Source organism: Eleginops maclovinus, chromosome 6 (genome assembly GCF_036324505.1).
Source record: "Eleginops maclovinus isolate JMC-PN-2008 ecotype Puerto Natales chromosome 6, JC_Emac_rtc_rv5, whole genome shotgun sequence".
Classification (NCBI taxonomy): Eukaryota; Metazoa; Chordata; class Actinopteri; order Perciformes; family Eleginopidae; genus Eleginops; species Eleginops maclovinus.
Genome location: NC_086354.1, coordinates 23,899,288 through 23,923,005, shown reverse-complemented (window position 1 = coordinate 23,923,005; position 23,718 = coordinate 23,899,288). Strand labels below are relative to the sequence as shown.

General features: G+C 41.1%; 1 protein-coding gene across 2 annotated transcripts in view; it reads right to left on the bottom strand.

Annotated features, from left to right (window-relative positions):
- LOC134865590 (vasoactive intestinal polypeptide receptor 2-like) overlaps nt 1-23,718 on the bottom strand; it is a 37,701-nt gene continuing 13,983 nt past the window's right edge. The window contains exons 3-13 of one of the 2 annotated variants that reach the window (XM_063885212.1): nt 20,728-20,841; nt 17,584-17,675; nt 14,297-14,394; nt 12,450-12,582; nt 11,200-11,350; nt 10,079-10,139; nt 6,745-6,814; nt 5,900-5,991; nt 4,630-4,759; nt 3,921-3,962; nt 1-2,951 (exon numbers count right to left, since the gene is read on the bottom strand). In XM_063885212.1, the coding sequence (XP_063741282.1) occupies nt 2,781-2,951; nt 3,921-3,962; nt 4,630-4,759; nt 5,900-5,991; nt 6,745-6,814; nt 10,079-10,139; nt 11,200-11,350; nt 12,450-12,582; nt 14,297-14,394; nt 17,584-17,675; nt 20,728-20,841 (1,154 nt within the window). In that variant the 3' untranslated portion in view covers nt 1-2,780. The remainder of the gene's footprint in view (nt 2,952-3,920; nt 3,963-4,629; nt 4,760-5,899; nt 5,992-6,744; nt 6,815-10,078; nt 10,140-11,199; nt 11,351-12,449; nt 12,583-14,296; nt 14,395-17,583; nt 17,676-20,727; nt 20,842-23,718) is intronic. The other variant, XM_063885213.1, reaches the window with a different exon arrangement.

Here is a 23,718-nt window from a genome sequence, read left to right as displayed (position 1 = left end):
CTTTTTTCCTGCTCATTCAGGACGCCTCTGAGCTTAAGGGGCTTAAGTTTTATCCCAGCATGCATCGAAGAAAGGTTCTCATACAGCAGAGTCACCTTGCAAGAGTCTGAAGTCTTTCTGAAAGAACACATGTATGAGGGAGGCACATGTTTTAATTTCAAATTGATTGAAGCATTTTGAAGTTTGAGTGTTTCTTACGGATATAGTGGTCGAAATAAAGGCGGCATATCTACCTTTTAGGCAGAAAACTCAAGCTTGGAGGGCAATAGTGTGAGTATACTGCATGCACACTACTCTTACACATGGTTTTATTACCTTTCTGCAGAAAACAAAGCTACTACTTCAGACAAGTCCCTCTGTTTCCTCGGGGGAATAACGTACACATGCGAAAGACACACGTGAAAAGGCCTTCATAGTTTGAGAGAGGCACAATCACACAGTACATGCGTACAAAGATAGCCTTTATCAATCATCATCTTCATGACATTCATGGTGTCTTTATACAGATGCACATTAAAGACATGATACTCAACATCATGTCTGTCCATGTTAAATAAGACATCACTCAAGAAGCGTCCTATGATACACTGAGACCAACATATGGGAACACTTTCCTTAAGGCATACAGTTGCATTGGATCTTAATGTTTGCTATAAGAACTCTTTTCCGTCTCGTGATTTTAGGCATTTTGTTGTTTTGGTTGAGAGGGATTTCTTTAAATGTAGACTAGATCGAAACTACCTCATTTCACTCCTTACTTTAAAATGAAATTCATGTATAAAGTAACACGTAGCTCCTTTAAATGCACAAACCAAACAAATTATGGCACAACTTGTTTACCAAATGTCTAACAGGAGGGAGTTCTGTTTCCCACATAATGAATAAGTTATAATCAGTGATGTGAATAAGTGTGTACTCAAAATAATGCCTTGTTCTGTATGCCTTAAGCCAAGTGTGCACGCTGTACAGAGCAAGAGCGTCCTCTTCTTATCATCGCTCAGCAATATTTACATTAGATTCAAGAAGAAATTGACAGCCATTTATCAACATCAATAAAGAAGGCAAACATGCAACCGCTGCATGGGTAGAAGCCACATTATCCTCAGTCTGAACTTTTCCCTTTTAGGTGGCAACGGTTTGGAAACCCAACTTCACTGGGGGAAGTGATCCCTCACTGGTTTCCCAATGAAACATCAGTCCCGCTCAAATCCTACATCACAAATGTGTAAAAAGAAAACACAACCTGGCCTCTCCAAACCAAGACTCAAGTGACACATTATATATCATTTACCTTTCTGGTGGACACTCCAATTTCCCTTTTAGTTGCATGACATCGTCAGTCTGAGCACATAGCTTCATTAAAACCATCAAAGCACAGATAAAGGGTTTTGGGCACGCACGCCACTTTTCAATTAAAGCATATCATTAAATGTACATTTACAATTATGCAGTTTGGGTTCTGAACCAGTACAAAAACAACCCTGTCTACCAGTTATCTCCAGAAGCCACCAGTGCTGACCCGGGTCAACATGCATTTTAATCAGCTTTAGGGTGGATCTGGCTAATATGGACCATAGAAAACGTTATTAGGGTTAGGGTTAAGATATAAGTTGCCCCCTCTTCCTCTGAGAAATAATACTGTTGCTGATTGGAAGGATTGAGTGTGCTCAGAAACCACGGGTTCTTTTTACCAAACACAAGTAGCTCGTTTCTGTTTTAGTCAAACTCCTTTTCGGTTGAGTAAGACCTCGATGGGTGGGCACAATTGATGAAAGACTTGTGCTCTCAATGGGAGATCAGTTCCTTTACTTAATGAATGTGGCTTGCAAATTAAGTCAACTAAAGGATGATATGTCAAATATTAACTGGGGATCATTTACGCCAACATTCAAAACAATACTTCCAAGATTTTCCAAGTCGACATCAACCACAGAACTGTGACGAGCAAAAGGTCCCTGACGCTCTGACATATATCTCTGAATAAATATGTAACTGATGCAAATGCGTACGAGTCAAATTGCCAGCAATATCTACAACACAACGGACTTAATGAGAGTTTGCAACACAAACACAATCGTACCTTCAGATGATGGTTCAGAAATGCAGATGCTCCACTTAGGATACAGTTTGAAGGCTTACACTTGTAAATCTAAAACCAAAATCTGCCAGGAAGTGCTGACGATGCCCCGCCATGTGGTTCTTCACCTCGACTTTAAAACCATTCGACCCAGGTCAACCTGAAGACTGTGTTTGATTTTAAGGATCCTCCGGGTCTACACATTATCCAGCTAATAGCTAATTAGCTAATTGGCCGACAACAACCACACATTGGCACTAAATCAATCAACAGTCTGCTTACCGTGACGATAAACACGGCACTGATTCTCCTACATACATCTCTGAATAAATATGTAACTGATACAAATACGTACGAGTCAAAATACCTACATCACTCACAGAGTTTGCAACGATTGCCTAAAAGACCCGTTAGCTTAGCTTATATTAAAACACTGATTAGAAATGGGTCTTTCTAGGCAGCAAACACACACACACACACACACACACACACACACACACACCCTCACAGGATGGGTTTAGAAATGGAGGTCCACTTAAGGTACATTTTGAATGCTCACAGAGTGAAGCTAAAACCAACATTTGCCATAAAACGATGAGCATGCCCCACCTTCACTTAAATCAATCTGTCAAACCATTCGACCCACGCCAACCTGAGGACTGTGTTTGACTTTCTTTCTTTTCTAAAGGATTCTTTCAGGTCCTCAGAGCACGGAGGTCTCAGACTGCAGGATGGACTGGGTGCGGGAGTTGCGGTGAGGCTGCACCATGTGCTCCGAGCCGTTCCTGGAGGCGAAGGTGTTGCTGAAGTGATCTCTGTTCAGACGGCAGTTCAGACACATGCTCCGCCACTTCCTCTTCAGCTCACCCTGAACCTGCAAGAAAGATGAATAAACAAAGGACTTCTAATCTAAATATAGACTGATCCGATAAGAATCAGACAAGAAAGCCCTCGTCTCGTTTAACCACAAATGTGCTGGAAATTGCCCCCTACAGACGCTTTAAAACCTACCCGCTCAAACTCTGAATCAGCAGCCATTGCCTACATATTTATTCACTAACTTGCAATGGATACCTTGTCTGTTATTTGCAAACCATACCTACGGTTGCAAATACGTAAATAACCTGAACCTGAAAGCTAATCTATGTCTTGCATTTCTGCACAAACGTTAACGCTGCAGCTTGTGCATTCAATCATTCTGTATGCAATTCAGTACAGAAACAGCAAAGCAATGACAAATAAGGCAACCATTACCAGTCCATCACGTCAGGTGTGATTGGCGGAGGACAGCGTGTATAAAATGGGTTGGAATTCCTACACCTTTCATCGGATTTGGATGTAAATACCCTTTAAATAAAGCTGAGAGTCTGCACATAATCACTGTTCAATGACACATAACAATACTTTCATATTTTGTCATTTTTTCCAGTTTTTTTATTGTGTGGTTCTGACTTGACTCTACCTGTGGAGGTCTGGGAAGTTCACCGTGCATGTTTACAACAAACAAGGTGCTGCAGGATTAAGATACACAGCCACGGTCAAACAAATGCCACTCTTTTTTCACACTTTAATGGGAAGGAAAGCTATTATAGAATTCCATCAACCTCTGTCCCCCCCCAAAAAAACGCAACCAAATTGAAAATAGACCATGTATTTTAAATAGCCGCTGTTATCAGCGGAGCGCAGACACCTTCATGGGAATACTCAAGAAGACCTTTATTATTGTCGCGCTCCTCTTACATTATATACTCAAATGTTTCCTGCAAATGGAGGTTTATTTGGTGCCACACACAGAATTACTAAACACTATATATTGTATTTATTTTATATAATAAAAGCTTACCTCACTGTTGAGGAAACAGTACAGGATGGCCACCACCAGACCCTGAAGAAAACCACAGTCACACTTTAAAAAGCAGCAGAAGTTATTTAGGAATTCAATATAAAGATTTGAAATGTACAAGTTGTAGGTCTGTCTGTTAAAAAAGATGTAATGTTTCAAACCTGGCATTAATTCAATAAAATATTTTGAGCTAAGTGTGTTTTTTTGTAACGGCCCTAATATCTAACGAAGATGCACTCGGCACTTCCATTCATTAGGGAGATGTTTATTATACCACTTTATAATGAGACTACCCTCAAAGAGTTTACGAATCCTTTGTAATTCACTTATTAATTAGGTTGTGAACACCTTATAAATCATGAATAAGCTTTTATAAGACGAGAGATAAACAGGGCCACTGAGACCGGCTGCTTGCCAGAAAGTGAGCTCACATTTATCTGTACTGCTAAGCCTTATATTGGCTACTGAGCTTAAGAGATGCCAAGAAACATCAAGATGGATGGGGGGGGAATCAACTCAGTGAGCAACAGATACAGAGGATGCTGGCTGATGAAAAGAGGAAGGAAGCTAGGTAGCCAATATAAGGCTTAGTCATCTTGCCAAATAGTGAGCCTGTGTTGCTGTATGAAAACTAACTGGTTAATAAATGTTAATAAAGTGTTTACAACCTCATTAGAAACCCTTTATGAATCCTTTATAAGGGTCTTACCTGAAAGGATCCGAGTGCGAGGTCGAAGAATATTTTATAATCCTCCGCGATGGATCCGCCGAGACTCACAAAGACAACGTAGTGGATCCCGAACAGAGGGATCAGCAGCAGGGTGGATTTAGCCAACCTCCTGAGAGAAAATGTATTATTTTAAAACATGATTCAAATGGAGCAGAAGTTATTTTGTTCTTATGCTGTTAAAGGAAAGCATATGTTGATTTAAAGAGGCCACATTCTGCTCATTTTCAGGTTCCTACTTATACTTTGTTCCTCTCCTGGGACATGTCTCCATGCTTTAACGTTCAGAAAGCTCTTTATGTTTCTCAGACTGCCTGTGCTGCAGCACCTCTTTTCACTCTCTGTCTGAAACCAGAGCCCAGTCTGCTCTGATTGGTTAGCTGGCCGGCTCTGTTGTGATTGGTCAACCACTTACAGATGTCCCGCCCCTTAGAATGTCACATGCATTGTGTGAGAGCACTAGCTAATAGAAGTGTGAGTGTTACATAGTGATGTCACTATGTTCTGGAAGTAAACAAAGGAATCTAAGTGAGGCGTTTTAGACGGGGGGGGGGGACACAGGGATTTTAGCCTCTGGAGACCATTTACATGCAGTAAAATCTGTATAACACACTACAGGAAAGGGAAACTCCAGAAAGCAGAGTAGTAACAAAAGCAAAGCTAATTCTAGTCTCGTTTTTTCTGCACATTTTGAACGCTGGACTGTGTGAATAGAGGAAAATGTGGACCCTATCTTGGTCACTTGGCCCATAAATGCCTTTTGAAATCTCTAAATGACTTGGAAAGTGTGAACTGGCTTAGACAGCTTCTGACGTAGTGAAGACGGTGAAATCCTTCCTCTCAGTTTGTCGGATCTGCTCAGGACTCTACTAAACTCCTCTGCACTGACACCATGTCTCCACGTACAGTAACAGGAGATTCTGCGGTGGTTTAACCGGGCTTTTAATCGCCTCTGACTCTCAGATCCCCGTGACCGCAGGACCCCAGAGCACCTGACAGCTCAGCACAGCTCAGATTTCCCTGCAGGGTACAATGGTGTGTGTGACTGTGCAAAGACACTGAATTGTGCAATAATTCCCCACTTCCCCCACTCTGCGCTTCACGAAACGCCGTCTTTTTGAATAAGCGTCATCTTCACTGTTATCTCTCCGGGCAGCAGAGGGGATAAAAATGTTCTGGGTGTCTCAGATTATCTGCTTTTTAAAACACATTTAAGCTGAGTCTCATCCACAGCAGCACCTCGTTGAGATACCTGTATTGTGATTGGTCGTTTCCGCCCACGTCAGGACACCTCAGCTTCTGGACCAAGATCCGAATAATGCTGATGAACAGGATAAAGTTCACCTTGGAGATAGGGAGAAAGGAAATTACATCAGAGCAAATGAAGAGAGTCAGAAAAACCCCTCAAGGACGGCTTTTATTCTGCAGTGTTGGACAGTTTTCCACCCACTGAAGCAATGAATGAGCAGAGCAGGAACTCAAACAGCGAGTGAGTGCAACGTCCAGAAAAAAGAGGATTGGAGGACTTGGTTCATTAAACGCCTTACAAGGGAGAACTGTGAGGTCATACTTGGTGATCCCTGACTTTTGGGGCACTTTTTTGTGAATTTCTTTCGCCCTTATGATGCTTCTTGAGCTCTGGTATGCTAATGGCCGATTGTTCAATCCTTTCTTACCAATTAGCGTAATCAGGCATGGTTTATCACAGGCAAAATTGTTGTGCATGGAAATTTTAAAGAGATCTTTGCCAAATACGTCCGTTTGACGCTTTAATCCAAAGTGACTTTCAATAAGTGCAAAGAAAATTGAAAATCAAACCCAGAACTACAAGGAAAGTGCAGATATATTCACCTCAAGCAAGTCATACCATTTTAAGGTGCAAATAATTCAAAAATGCCAAGAAAGAAGCATAACATCTCTCCATGCTGTGAAAGGGTTTCGTTTCTTTTTTATTAAATGAACAGCTGAGCAGCATCTGCTTCCTTAAGTCGATTATTGCTGTGGCCGGATATGAAGCTCTTCAAAGATATAGCAGAAATGTCTCCTTAATGTCTTCAACCGGAGAAGAAGAAGGGAACCCTTAATGACTCAACTCACCATGATGGACAAACCGATTGGTCCGTTGATCACCCAGTTGGGTATGGGGTTGTCATTCCTCTCCCAGCATCTGAGGACAACATTAATAACCATATTGCACTTAATATAGAACAATGTACAATAAAGCACAACAGCAACAGAACAGTGTGGAAAGTTACAGGCAGAGGGAGATGTACTTTCAGCAGACCTCAAAGTTCGATGTGAGGAAGAGTTTCGCGTGAAGCGTTTTTTTATTCTAATCTTTAAAGTCTCATGTCATTTTGGGCAAGTCACAAATCCATTCATCCGCCTGTGGCCACTAATCCGGGACTGCAGCAGTGGTTGGTTAATAAGCAAGGTGGATCAGACATGATTTTCTGCTGCAATATCCTCCAGCTCCTCCCAGAGGACCCCATCATACCATACTGGAATAAGTAATCCCTTCTGACCCTGCTTCTCCTCCCAGTTGGATTTACCAGAGGCATCATTATCAGTGGGCCGGCCCGTTTTAATTGGCTTCTTTGACACTCTGAGGATGCTGTGGATGTCTGAGCTCCTCGGTACATCTCTGAGGATGAGCTCCAGCTCAAGAAACAAACTCCAGTATCTTTTATTCACGATCTCTTTCGTCCTGATATCAACCGAAGCTCATGACGATAAGGGAGAAGTAGATCGACTGGTTAATGGTGAACTTTGTCTTCTGGCTCAAATTGCTCTTTAAAATGTCCAAATAATGCAACCAATTTGTCCCTTTCTGAACAAGGCCTCACCTTTGGGAAACAACTACCGACCCAGTTGTGGAACAGCAGACATGACATTACTCAAAGCCGAGTTGTGTACGCAAAGCAACTTGACAATCAATGCAATCCACCGTGGAGATAAACCTCAAAGCAGCAGGAGTCGGAGCTTCCAAAGAGGCAGAACTTTGGAAAAACTCTTTACCCTTAAAAGAATACTAGAAGAAATCAAGTCAAGGTTGAAGACTTTAAGTTCTCTAAAGGTTGACGATTCATTTCTTCTGTACAGACATGCTTTTTGATTAGGGTTTCAAAGCTGATATTCCCAACAAGGCTGTGTTGCGGTCAACTGTTTGAATGCTTTGATACCAGATTCAAGAACTTAATTGTCATCTTTAGAGGCACAACAACCTGACTTTTGTCCAGGTCCTGTAGGTGCAACACGTATAGATATCATTTCTTTCAAGATTCAAGAACTTTCATGGTTTGAAGTTTGCTTTTTTAAATGTATTGTGGTGAAATCCTTGCGAGCAAAGAACTGGAGACTAGGAGTACTGTGGGGCCCTCACACTGCAGATTTACTGACAGTTACAGCTAGAGAAGTGACTCAGATATTTGTCCCTGGCAGAGTCAAACTGTCCTGTTATTATCTGAAGAAAAGATAGTTTCATGGGCATTTCTAAGACACAGCTGGGGCCTGAATTATCATACAGACAGAAACAAGGACGTTTGCCTTCCTAGGAGAGAGGAGAGCTGTCTGATGTTCCCAACCCCCTCATCAGCTCTCTACCAATCAAAGCAGATCAGGACTTTGCTTGTTTTGCCTGCCTTGATTTTTGTATCCTTGTTCGGTTTTCTAGGTAAATCATTAGTTTTGGTTGCACCTGCTGTTTGTGAGTGATGCTTTTGTTGGTTTTTTCCTCAAGTTGTGGCACGCCAAGTCTCAAGAGGTAATTATAGTGACACTAGACGATCCTAACTCAAGTTAATGGTCTTTCCAGAAGGTTTAACATGCATCACACAGCTTTTATCAAATGTTTGAAGGCTGCAGAACAAGCTGTTCATTTCATTTTGTCAAGCAACTACTCCCAGGGTGAATACTACACCCTCAAGCTCATCATTATTCTCCACACACTTTCTTCTCACTATGAGCTGTATCCTTGCTGTTGCTTGTTTCCTGTTATAGCGTGGTGCAGGGATGATGACCAAAACTCAAAGACATTTTTCCAATGGATTTGGGAATGTTGCAGTTTTGTTCAGCAGGACAATCTTCTGTTAAAATAAGACAATTTTATGAATTTTGAAGCGTAAATGCCATTAACCGCTAATGTTGGGCTATAAATGAACTACAGCACGGTCACATGACTTCACGTCCCCACCGCTAAGCTAAAGGAGGCTAATGTTGGGCTATAAAGGAACTACAGCACGGTCACATGACTTCACGTCACCACCGCTATGCTAAAGGAGGCTAATGTTGGGCTATAAAGGAACTACAGCACGGTCACATGACTTCACGTCACCACCGCTAAGCTAAAGGAGGCTAATGTTGGGCTATAAAGGAACTACAGCACAGTCACATGACTTCACGTCCCCACCGCTAAGCTAAAGGAGGCTAATGTTGGGCTATAAAGGAACTACAGCACGGTCACATGACTTCACGTCTCCACCGCTAAGCTAAAGGAGGCTAATGTTGTGCTATAAAGGAACTACAGCACGGTCACATGACTTCAGGTCTCCACCGCTAAGCTAAAGGAGGCTAATGTTGTGCTATAAAGGAACTACAGCACGGTCACATGACTTCACGTCTCCACCGCTAAGCTAAAGGCAGCTAATGTTGGGCTATAAAGGAACTACAGCACGGTCACATGACTTCACGTCTCCACCGCTAAGCTAAAGGAGGCTAATGTTGTGCTATAAAGGAACTACAGCACGGTCACATGACTTCAGGTCTCCACCGCTAAGCTAAAGGAGGCTAACGTTGGGCTATAAAGGAACTACAGCTATACTTATTTCAGGAATCTAACAAAAAAACATCTGAAAAGCCATTGTCTTCATGATGAGGAAACAGAAAGCACTTGATGCTGAATCAATCCTCTGCTCTATTGTTGTTTCAGAGTTTTAACAAAGTCTTTTATAAGAATACACCCACACTGCGGTGTCAGCTGTAATAACGGGGATGTGATCCGCGGCTCCAGGCTCATAATGATAACTGCTCATGCAAATCCCTGCAGCTGAATTATCCAATAAAAGCCTTCCTGACACGGGGGATGTTGGTGTTGTTATCCTGGAAACAAAGCCACACTCACATCTGCGGCCTGAATGTAATAAATGAAACGTGATGTGTGGACGGTGCCTGTTGAATATAAAGTGTGCCACTCTTCAACATCACTTAAATTCCCCGTCTCCTATCGCATAATAAAGCAATAAACACTTCCACAGAGTATTGCTCATATATCCATTTGACAAAACCAATGACATTTAGTCATATGCATGCAGATTCCTCTGATACATATTCAATCCATGTAATATGATTGAAAGACGTAATGTATTGTGCACACACAGCTGATCCTAATCACGTTTATATGCTAATGATGAGGTGTTTGATTGGTGTAACTCACCCCGTGTCCTCCAGATAAATCCTCGTCATCACCCACGCGAAAACGAACACCAAGGGGATTCCTGCAGAACGGCACGAGGAAAACAACAACAACATGTTGGTTGATCTTGATCTACATCGTGGGTTTGATAGTTTAAATACCAGCCTTAGTTATGAAAGAATAACCTTTATTTCATTCTCCTTTTATTGCTTTCCACATGAAGTCCTACTCCAGTAGTTATTTCAGCTGCAAACAACTTGATTATATTTCCATTTTCTACCCACTTTAAATCTTCCTTCCTCAGCTTTCTTTGTGTGCCTGTGTGCACTTCATCACTACATGTTATTTAGCTGAACGAATGTTGATTATTGCCTCTTTAAGCCCCTGATAAAAATAGAAAATCACAATAACAACAAGTAAAGAAATGGCTGCGAGGAAATCAATCAACTGGAGTCAAGAGGGCCTCATCTTCATCCCTTCTGTCATTTTAATACCCACATATTTTGACATGTTCTCCTGGAATTGGTGAGTGAAAGAAATGCAATAATGGTCTTTCTTTGTATATTAATGCTAGCTCAGGTTGCCTCTTCTTGAACTACTGCCATCAGCTGTTATGGACATTTGATTTCTCTCATTCGCCGCAAAACGTAAGCGGTTAGGGCTTTGTCCAGCAGTGGCTCAGTCAGTAGGGGCTTGGACTGGGAATCGTAGGGTCGCCGGTTCAAGTCCCCGAACAGACTTGAAATATGGAAGGTGGACTGCTACTTGGAGAGGTCCCAGTTCACCTCCTAGGCCCTACTGTGGTACCCTTGAGCAAGGCACCGGACACCTCCAATCCCCCCTCCCCATTGCTCTCCGGGCGCTGCACGATAGCTGCCCACTGCTCCTAGTACTAGGATGGGTTAAATGCGGAGGACCAATTTCACTGTGTGTGCTCTGCTGTGTGCATGTATGTGACTAATAAAGAGGGTTTCATCCTCCGATTCTATCTATCCATCTATTGTGGTGTGTTCAAGTGCATCTTTTAGGCCAATATGCAGGCACAAAAGTCCTCTGTCACACTTAGATGTTGGTTGGTGGTGTCCGAGACTTTAAACATAACACAGTCAGGATGCTCAAGGGAAAATGAAACAGAATCTGACCCCAGCCGATGAACATGTAGACGATGAAGTGTCTGTTCTCGGAGAAGATGACGACGAGCAGCGTGTGGAGGTACAGCCCCTCCACCAGCAGCCAGAAGAAGTTAGCCATGATGAAGTACTGGAAAAACACCAGGCTGGCTTTACATCCCACCTGAGAAACACAAAAAGATACTCACTGGGTTATAGAGCTGTATCTAATATGGTCTGTAACAGTCTTACATGTGACATAATGAGTCATTTTCTCATGTCAGCTGATCCTGCACACCCTATTGTGTCTGTTCATCCACAGAGACTGAAGGGTAATCAGGCATTATGCTAACTACTCTGATGCGTGGGTTTACATTACCCTTTAACCCCCACTGGGGCAATCAGTGAGTTCAGCAGGAGTATGAGCTTTATTTTGTAGCGTGAACTTTATAGAGGTCAGAGCGCCCAGACAGCCTTCCTTCAACTTCTGCGGAGACGATTTATATATGACAGCAAATAAAGGAGGATGGGGAATGGGGTGAAAGTCTGCTTCATAGGACCAAACATGTTCTAGATTTTGGGATATTCTATATTATGATTTGGTGCTTTTTTGTTTCAGCCTTTTTATTAGTCACATTCTGCTTGATTTGAACCACTGACATAGCCTCTAATAGGCGTTTACTACAGCTACCATCGTCTTCAAACATCACGCTGTGAGGGTCCACTGATGGATGGTTGGTGGTGTTTTCCATTAGACGCTGATGAATTTGTGCATGTTCGGTTGAATGCAAAGTGATTTTTAGGATCTGTTGCAGAAATAAAAACATTCTGAGACTTTAAAAAACGATATGTCATGTAGAAAATGTTCCTTTCTTTCCCGCCGTATATTAATATACAAGTCATCCAAACCATGTTGAATAGACTGCACTTATATAGCGCTTTTCAAACATTTGTGACCCTTTGAAGCACTAACCCTAACCAGTATACAGTTCTACATTGAGCATATACAGTACACATTCAAACACAAAATGGGGAGCAATTAGGGGTTAAGTGTTTAGTTCTAGGACACATCGACAAGGACACTCCAACCAGTTTGTCTAATGGTGAGACTTTGATATGAGATGTGTGTAAATAACAGCGGTTATGTAAAAAAGTTATGTCATTCCTGTAAAACTGTGGTTGCAAGCATCGCTCTGACATTCTTATTCAGTGGTGCAGCTAACTGTTTCCCCTCAGGTCACTGGGAGTGTTGGGGGGGGTGGGGGGGGGGGTTTGTGCCTCACCAGTGACGGCTGGCTGGAGCACTGCGAGGCTCGGTTGAAGATGATGTCGTCCTTCACCAACACCGCCACGGCTCTCAGGATGAAGGAGAAGAAGAGGTTGAGGTGGATGTAGTTCCTGGTGCAGTGGAGCTTCCTGCACAGATCCTTTATAAGTACAAGGAGCAATACTAGGGGACTAACATACTCCATTGCAAGCAATACTATAATAATATAAAGTACAGAAGCATCATCAGTAAGTACTCAGTATGCAAAATATCTCTTAGCACAGTAATATCTTGATTTAATTATTATATTGTCCTGTTTTGAATCACTCAAAAACACATATAAGAGCATTTAAATGTGGAAGTGTGTCAATATATAGATATATTTTAGACACTGGTAAAATACCTGGTATGCGTCACTATTAACATTACTTTAAATGAGCTGTAGTTCAGGAATTAATTGGGAAAAAAACCGACTGTGCGGATTTACAACATCCACACAGAAAACATATACTGCTCATTAAAAGAAAGACCCTCCCCTTACTGAGACGTTGTAAGTACTGAAATGAATGAGCTCTTATATATAAGATATTTTGTTCATGGCTCTCAATTATAAAGTGTTTTCACAGATGTGGGAAATCTGCTCTGCGTCTTCTTAAAACGAGCAGCAAAGCAAAACAAAAAGAAGCTCCATCAACACGATTTGAATTAACACACCGAAGAACACTAAACCCAATTAAGCTGTAAACTGAGAGGCCGTCACACACACACACACACACACACACACACACACACACACACACACACACACACACACACACACACACACACACACACACACACACACACACACACACACACACACACACACACACACACACACACACACACACACACAAACACGACAATTAGTGATAAATCTGCAAAATGAAAACGTGGCTAATTGGCAGTGTTGTTAATTTAAAATCCAATTAAACTCACAGCTTTTCTTCAGGCATGAGTCCTAAAAGATGAGCTTCATATTAAATCCAGCCTCTCTTCGTTAGTAATTAATATGTTTCTTTATTTCTGCTGTTTTGCATTTTTCAATGTTGGGATCAATGAGGTTGATTTCATGCAATATAATTTGAAACACGTTATTGTTTAACGATAAAATTTAAATTAGGAGGAGATATACAATACCCCCTCTTATATATCAGCGTCTTGCAATTAGCTTTAATCAAATTATAAATAAGTTAGTGTTTTTATATTATATTAGAATGCTCCTTAATTTGTTTTCAATGTACTTTTATAAGATTTTATTCTGGCTTTTACTGTTTATTTGTTATTATATATATTATTACTATATTATTATAATTATTATATTATTATTATCATTACTATATTATTATTATTTTATTATTATCATTATTATTATTATTATTATATATATTATTATATTATTATTATTACTAACTATATTATTATATATATTATTATATTATTATTATTACTATATTATTATATATATTATTATTATTATTATTATTATTATTATATTATTATTATTATTATTATATTATTATTATTATTATTATATTATTATTATTATTATATCATTGTTATGAGTTATAAATATTATTCTTATTTATTAGTATGCATTATTATTGTGTATCATTATTATGAGTTATTAATATTATTATTATTATTATTATTATTGTCATGTATTATTATTATTCCTCTCGTTTAAAGACTTTATATCATTTCCCTCACATTAAAACTATAAAAGACATGTTTTTTTTTGCATTTTGCACAAAAGACTTTAACAGACAAACCAAGTCAATTAATAAAATGTAAATATCTTTATATAAAATGAACTCATATTACCGGAACAGACAGAGAATGGCGCTCCCGGTGGTGAGAGCGATTAACGACAGACTGTGACCCAGGGTGTACAGCGTCTTCACGACCATGTAAAACACCAGCTGCAGAGAGAGAAACAGAGGTCATTATTTATACTCTATTCTGATTGGTCAATCTGGACATCCAGCAGTCTGTTATTTCTCCATAGCAGACCGATGCTCTGAATGAGGGACTATGTGCGGTCATATCGATCCGCCGAAAGGAGTCCCGGCATTGGAAACTCATTTCTGTCCCTCACCAAAACACACTGGGAATATTTATACTGTGGAGTGAATGACAGGCTCCGCCCTCTTTATCCCCGGGTATATGGGTGTGCAACCACGACTCCTAAAATTGACTTTAATTATAATATAGTTTCTGCTGATTTATAATCAAACACTTTGTCTGAGGGCTGAGGAAGCACTTTCTAAATGAGCCCTGATTAGATTCAATAACTTGCAACCCAAAATACCAGCAAATTAAATCAAATGTCTTGATGTCCGCTTCGATGCTGGAGTTGGGTTTCAGTTTATTAACAAGACACTTTCAGTTGATCTTCTTCTCATGTGGTTTAATCTTTTAGGAAATTATTAAACGGTTCAGCTTCTCCAATAAACTTCAGCCAGTTCTGAGGTCTTTTGAAGCATTGAATGGCTTATGCTGATCTGCTGCTACATGATGAACCATCCAGAACTCTCAGGTCTTCTGGTCTGCTTTCTGTTCCCAGTCAGAACCAAACATGGGGAAGCAGCGTTCAGATGCTCCAAATATCTGGAACAATCTCCCAGAAACCTGCAGGACTACTTTCAAATCCAGGCTGAAGACTTTTCTTTGTGCCGCTGCTTCGTATCTCACACTGCGCTGTAACTTTGATTCATGTATTTTGTATATTAACTTGTGTATTTGATTCTCTTTGATTCTTAATGACTGTTTTTATGACTGTTACATCCGTTGATCTTTCTGAACAGTATGACAATCCTTGAATTTAAGGTGATCTACAACAGTTTGATCATTTCTCTTTCCCTTGTCGGAATTATAAAAGCTATGATGTCATGTCATAAATGAAGTTTTTCCTTTGACCTGCAGGAAACCTCAGCTGAAGGTGAACCACTTTGGACATAAATACTAAATCGTTCACAATGTTTTAGGTGCACTCAATAAACTGTCACCGCTATGCAGACGATACGCTGTTATACTTATCGATAAAAACCCTTAGGACACCAATCAATTAACTCAACTTCAAGAATGTACTTCAGACTTAAAATATGTGGATGACTTGCAACTTAATGTTAAACACAGACAAAACTGAAGTAGTCCTCCAGCACAACTGAAGGAATCTTTTATCGTTATCTTTGGGATTATGTTTCATCAGGAATCGTTTTAACCACCGTCATGACTGCCTTCCGTAACATCACAGAAATCAGGGACATACCGACTCAAACAGTTGCAGAAACCTAGCCCACGCCTTTGTTACTTAAAGACTGGATAAAGGAAACCCCTTATCATCAGGCTGTAGCAAAATGCTGCAGCCTGGCCCCCCTAAAAATACTGAATACTGTTTAAGAAATGTTCTCCTAGTTTACAAAGCCCTTAATGGCCAGGCACCGTACTACCTAAAGTAGCTCAGGGTTTACTTTATGGAGTTGTTCCTAGCTCCTCTTCTGTGGAACCAGCTTCTAGCTTGTGTACAGGAGGAACCCTCCCATAATGTAAGAGCTTAAGGATTTCATTTTAGGTAAAGCTTATAGTTAGGTCTGGCTCAGGTTGACCTTGAATCACGCCATAGTTGTGCTGCTTTATGCTTAGACTGTCGAGGAGCTTTTATATATATGAGAGACAGAGAGAGAGAGAGAGAGAGAGAGAGAAGAGAGAGAGAGAGAGAGAGAGAGAGAGAGCTGCTCAGACAGAAACCGATGAAGAAGAGAAAGAGAATGAAGAGAGAGACCGAGACAGTTTAACGAGAACAATGGCGGATTCATTATACCACCAATACTGACCCGATCTGAACCTGAGCGGTGAGAAACGAGGGGAGCAGCAATTATCACCCTCGAGGCAAAACAAGGACAAGCGTTCTACTCACCAAGAGTTTTCTTCTGCAAAACGCTTTACATAAAACACGTCAGCTGAGAGCATGACAACTTAAGCCTCATTCAGTGCTTGTGCATGTCAATTTATATGAAATATGCATCAGGCTTCACTCTCTAATGATGCTTAATTATTCATTTGATAAGGAAAGGTGTTTGCTGTGAGAAGAGAGGTCACTGTGGTCATTATTTAAGGCTCAACAGGTCTGAAAGGGACAATAGGGATGTGTGAACATTGTGTTTTTGCATAATGCACCTCATCTGTTACAGTTGTAAGGTAGCCCTCTCTGATGAACAGTAATGGAAAGAAACCAAAGTACGTTTAGTACCATTGACAAACTTGACAGTACTGTGGTGCATATTGACTGTTTAAAGAATCAAACTGTGTTAATTAACAGCCTTCCCTGCAGGCTTCATCAATTACACGCCACTAATCGTCCCTGTTATGTTGCAGCTCCTTTAGCTGTGAATCATTGGTGTTCAGAATCAGAATCAATGGAGTACAACTACCTCAAATGTGTACTGAAGTATAGTACTTGCACTTAGTTACTTTCCCAGACTGGTGGTAAAGAATATCCAACCTTGCAAAGTGAAGCAATGGCATCTTCAGACATACAGGTTTTATTCTGTTCGAACGACATCAACCCATTCATGGATGCAAGAGAACTGGATACAGCGACCGAGGCGAGGACCTGTTCATTGAGTGGGGCATGAAACCAAAAATGGGACTGAGTGTAGGTCCAAAAAAGTACCCGGATCATCTCAAGATTTGGGTTTTCCTTAAGCCCCGCCTCCGATCTGCCAGTCTAGGCTCAGTCGAATGAATGGAGAGGGAAAATAACTCTGGATTCAGCTATTTACAACTTTTAAACCTGAGTGTTTTATATAAGTGATATAAAAGTGTTCGTACTGGGTGGTAGATTAAGCTTAACAAATATTACAAGCTGACTCCAAGACTACTCTTCCCCGATGTAGGTCAATGGGGAAAAGTGTTTTTGAGCCCAATGACGTCACAGACTAGATCGGATGTTATAATACAAACATTTCTGCCAGTTCTTCTTGGCTTGCTTTAACCTCTCTCATTGAACCTTGGCCCCCCTCCTTTGCGCAGTAATGACTTTTCCTCATAACCTACACTTGCCCTAATATGGATCTGACAGGGAACTGAGAAGATGCTTCTTTACGTACCTTGTCCTGGCTGGTGTCCGACCCACAGACACTGGAGATGTTCGGGAACACCTCCGACCATCCTGCAGCCGTGCAGTTCCTGCTGATGTTACCTGTGAGAGACATAAAGCCAATCCATCTTAAACAGCTTATGTGACAAGCTGGCAAACGCTGCAGGACCTGAGGACTTCCTTTCAAACCTTTAGTTCATAAACAGAAAGATTTTGTTAGGTTTGACACTAGCACTACTGTCCGAAAAGTGCATGGATTAGTCTTTGTATCATTGCACCCCTCAGACATGTAGTATTCTGAGTGTGAGTATAAAGTACTACAGTTTCATAGTAACTAAGGTCACTTCACGGTGAGGTGAAGCTCGGTTTCCCCTTCCGTGCCCCTTCCTGAGGGACTTCTTCTGGGTGTCCCAACAGCAAACTCTGCAGTGCACAGACAGTTCATCTCTCTTGGAAAATTCCCAGGGTGCATTGAGAAAAAAGCAGGGAGCATTTCTTGCCCACTGACTGTAACTAACGCCGCCACACTTCCTTCTGCCTCGATTCACTCCCAACAAACCGTCTGCACAGCGGGGCAAACACAGCTGAAGCTCAGATGACTCGTTTATTGGCTGATGGTGGTTTACATGTGTGAAGTGAATTTAATACTGTTGTCTACAGAGTGGAGCAGCGGGGCGTGTTTTTGTAGTAAGACAGCATCGAAAGGGGTCCCTCGACAAAAAGTCAATGAGATTTCTCCACTGACTTTTGGTAAATTGAATACAATACCATTTTTGGCAAACCAACATTTATCATACTTCCACGACTATTCAGGAGGATAATCTCCACATGTTAACACCACTTAACGGGCTATTTGGGCTATAAAGGAACTACAGCACGGTCAGATGACTTCACGTCTCCACCGCTAAGCTAAGGGAGGCTAATGTTGGGCTATAAAGGAACTACAGCACGGTCACATGACTTCACGTCACCACCGCTGAGCTAAGGGAGGCTAATGTTGGGCTATAAAGGAACTACAGCACGGTCACATGACTTCACGTCACCACCGCTGAGCTAAGGGAGGCTAATGTTGGGCTATAAAGGAACTACAGCACGGTCACATGACTTCACGTCTCCACCGCTAAGCTAAAGGCGGCTAATGTTGGGCTATAAAGGAACTACAGCACGGTCACATGACTTCACGTCTCCACCGCTAAGCTAAAGGCGGCTAATGTTGGGCTATAAAGGAACTACAGCACGGTCACATGACTTCACGTCTCCACCGCTAAGCTAAAGGCGGCTAATGTTGGGCTATAAAGGAACTACAGCACGGTCACATGACTTCACGTCACCACCGCTAAGCTAAAGGCGGCTAATGTTGGGCTATAAAGGAACTACAGCACGGTCACATGACTTCACGTCACCACCGCTGAGCTAAGGGAGGCTAATGTTGCGCTATAAAGGAACTACAGCACGGTCACATGACTTCACGTCACCACCGCTGAGCTAAGGGAGGCTAATGTTGGGCTATAAAGGAACTACAGCACGGTCACATGACTTCACGTCACCACCGCTGAGCTAAGGGAGGCTAATGTTGGGCTATAAAGGAACTACAGCACGGTCACATGACTTCACGTCTCCACCGCTAAGCTAAGGCGGCTAATGTTGGGCTATAAAGGAACTACAGCACGGTCACATGACTTCACGTCACCACCGCTAAGCTAAGGCGGCTAATGTCGGGCTATAAAGGAACTACAGCACGGTCACATGACTTCACGTCACCGCCGCTAAGCTAAAGGAGGCTAATGTTGGGCTGTAAAGGAACTACAGCACGGTCACATGACTTCACGTTACCACCGCTAAGCTAAAGGAGGCTAATGTTGGGCTATAAAGGAACTACAACCACTAACCACAGACTTTATTTCAGGAATCTAAGAAAAAACTATCTGAAAAACCATTGACTTCCAGACGAGGAAACTGAAAGCACTTGATGCTGAATCAATCCTCTGCTTTATGTTGCAGAGTTTTCACAAAGTCTGTTTTAAGAATACACCCACACTGTGGTGTCAGCTGTAATAATGGGGATGTGATCCGTGGCTCCAGGCTCATAATGATAACTACTCAATACAAATCCCTGCAGCTACTTATGAGAAAAGCAGTGGACGAAAAGAACCGGTGTGAATTAAAGCTGCAGTAGTAGAGAGCTTTTTATTTTTTCATTTGGATCAAAAGATGCCACCCTCGTTGGGGAATTCATCCAACATTTACCCAGAATCCATTCGACCAATTCAATCTTTCATGTGGCAGCTAAAAAGTGTTCTTCAGCTCTCAGAGATTGTTATGCTGAAAAATAGATGCAACCCTCCGAGTCGTGTTTGCCTCTTTGGTTTTTATGTTCACAGGCTCGTGGTGGATGTGACTTTTCGTCAAAGAACCAGATATTCTTTTCACAAAGTTATTCTGCTTTGGACCAGAAGAGTTTCCCGCCTTTGAAAATCACCAGACATTTTACTTCATAGCCAAATATCTAAACATGTTTTCTTTGGTTTTGACTTTGTTGTTAATTAGGAGAGAGATTGCTGAGTAAATCTAAAACTACAAAGAATAGAGTCAGAGGCAACTTTTACTTTGAACAAACAAAGCTTAGTTTCTGCCAAATGGTGTTTTTCTAAGTTTAGTTAGCTTTTCTTGTTTTCTCAGCACTTCTCAACAAAATGAAGACTTTAAATAAAAGATTCCCGCAGATGCTACATGTTTCTCTTACATAACAAGTCTTTACTACATTTTCCTGTGAAATTTAGAGGGGTTTTGGATCACAGTCAGTGAGGCATCAGGGGGAGGAACAAGCCGCCGGCTGCTTACATAACATTTAGTCATCAATGTAAATCAGAGCTCGGCCTCTGAGTGCAAATCAACGGTGCCATCTGGTCAGTGGCAGGAAAAAAATGTGATGCATTCAGGAGGGAATCCAATGCACACAGGTGGCTATAACTGCAGGGGAATAACATGAGGTGTTAACAAGGACAGAAAGTTTCGTCCTAAAAATCAAATCGCTGGAACGTGACCATTGGTTATCTGTGTTTGGACTCTGCTCATTATCCCCGTTTTAAAGTATACATACAAACAGATAAACGTAAATGTGTTAAAGACCGGATAACATAAAGTAAGAGCCTACCATTTCTGCCGAATACAGTCTTGAGGACTCGAGGACACGGGATGGTGAAGGTCTGTCCGACCTCAGATCGCTCCCAGCATGCAATACTGTCCCACGCTCCTTTGCATCCCGGGCCTGTCAGAAAAAAAGTCCTTTGTGGATAACTTTTCCCACGGTAACATACATTATAGAGACGGCCCTCTTCAGAAATGCATTCATTCTAAACGCCTGCAAGGTGCAAGACAGATTGTATAGAAGTCTATGAGAAAAATGACCATTTAGAAACAGTGTAAATATGAGTTGATGGTCTCAGTCTGTAGTTCAAGCCTCCTTTGATACAACACAATGTTAATTTATGGGGCCATTTAGAGTAAAATAGACAATAAGGAATCATAGCACGCAAGGTCGACTCCACTGGTTTCAAAAAGAGTCAGATTGTATAGAAGTCTATGAGAAAATGACCATAATTCTCGTTAGATTTATTTCCTGATTTAACGTTTTTAAGTTTAATGTCTAATTGTAAGTTTAATAGAATACAAAAGTCAGATTGCATAAAGGTCTATGAAGAAATGACCCTACTTTTCACTTAATTCATTACCTTTGCAAACATTTCCAGAATGAGGTCATTGTCTCAATCTGTAGTTTGACGTTTTAATAAGAATATCCACAACTTTCATTTTTGTAATTGATGGTAAAATAGATGATAAAGCAGTGTTTGTTGTTGGGCAAAACACACACATTATATTAGTTGGTGATTATTTATCAATTTGTGTTCTGTGAATGCAATTTATTCTACAAAACATGCATGAACATGTATGTGCTGCTCTGCTAACCCTAACCCTGAAGAGAAGAGAAGTAATAAAGCATTTGTGCAGGCGTTTGTACACATTTCAAACCAAAGGAAGGCTGTGTTCATATATTAAGGAAATGAATATACATCTAATCTAGGATTATTTTAGATGTGTGTTTAGAAACCTCCCAATCTTACAGTACAGATTCAGAGGCTACACACACCTGTTCATACCCAAATCATGTATTAGCATTCAGCTGCACCCTTATAAGAGACAAGAACAGAACTGTAGAATAAGATGTATGAATAAACAATTACATTTTGCACATCAAACCAGCACCTGGAAGAAACTATTTAATACAATTACACTCCTCATTAGGCATTTAGAATTTGCACAAAGACAAACATATGCAGAGGGTTTGGACACTATCATGGCAGAATGAAGAGGGAGGAGCACGCATGAATGAATGCAAAACTCTCGCCCCTTTCTGCAGAAGCAAAACACACAAACCGTCGGCCAAAATAACTCCTGCAGCTCTTCAGCATGATGGGTGCAAAAGCGCCGATGGCTAAATGAACAGTCAACAGGGCTTTTTAGCGATAGATGAATGGAGACAGGGTGCCTGGTAAAAATGTGACACTCATCTCTAAAGAAGAAGAGGCCAGACGGAGGCATCAGACTGTGAAGGAGAAAATATCGATGCTGTAAAAAGAAAGCATTTAATGTCAAGTTGACATTAAAAAAAAGCAGCGTGAGGAAATAATAGGTCCTTTAGTGTTTGACAGTGTTTACTGCTGATTAACCTTATGACCCTGAGCGCACTGTAAAAATAAAGGATACTTTATTGTGTTTTATGTCGATGCAAAATAAATGTGTGCAGCAAAATACAGTGATAAGGCTGAAAGGCGTTACACAGGCGTGTTATATGCTTCTTCCAGGTCTATTTAATAACCTCACAACTAATTATGACCTACACAAATTACATTTTACATAACTAGAAAGCAGATGTTCTGTAAGCCTGACAATAAGAGGCAATATGGAAATATTTATAGAGATCAAACTTGTGATTTCAAGGCGCCAAAATAACATAAATGCATATAAACATTATTCTTTTCTTCCTCAAACTGACGGTCAGATTGTGACTCAAACACATTGACATTCCTCCTTAAAACCTCCGTCCTGTCGCCTCCTGATCACCTACCGACCGATAGATCCAGTTAGCTAATCTTTACGTATCAATTAGCGTTTTTAATCAAGGGAACGGCCAAACTGGAAGGAGGAAGGAGGGGTAAACCAAACACAATCCATGCACAGATGTGTACTGTGTGAAACCTAAAGCATTATTGTCACGGTTCTGTCAAGGTTCGTTAACAGGACACAAGTGCAGCAGGGTAAGCAGGAACAGGAAAGGGCGGGGTTCCATCAAAAAGCGAGCTTTATTAAAAGCAGTACATAAAAAACAGGGAACACTGTAAGGGCAGGCCAGAGAACAAAAACAACAAATAACCGAACAAACCGGGTCAAGGGAGGCAGACAGGTGGGACAGACTGACAGGACTGGAACATACAGGAATAATGACCATATAACGACGACGACACCACAAGGAACACAAAGGGAAGACAGGACTAAATACACCAGGGTAATCACAGGACAAGACACAGCTGGGAAGGGGGAGGTGAAACACAGGGGCAACAGGTGAGCATGATCAGACAATCAGACAGGAGGGAAACTAAAGACAGGAAGTAACTAGACAAGACAGGAAGTGACAAAACAAGATACATTTCAAAATAAAACTTAAACTATAAATACAACAACTGAAATCCTAACAATTTTTCAGAACCTAATCAAATAGTTTAGTGGCACAGACATTTTGTTTTACCGGCTTTTCAATCGTAAACCAAGTATATTTCCCTCAAAACAAACTGGAAATGCAGTTCAGTTGTATTGGAACAAACAATTCTGTTATCTAGAATCCAAAAAGTGAGAGGTTAAGGACACAAGATGGTTTATTCCACCTGCTTGGAATGGCCCTTTTCTTTAAAGTGCTTACAAGAGCTCCGTCATTGTGTTTCTATTGTAGGAATTCTATCTCATTCTGCCTCGCAGTCAAAGGAGTAGATACTGAGAAAGCAATCACTGCTCTGAGAGGAAGGGTAGAGGTTTGAAATGAGAGAGTCAAAGTGCAAAAGAGGACAAACAGAGAGAGAGAGAGGGAACAGAT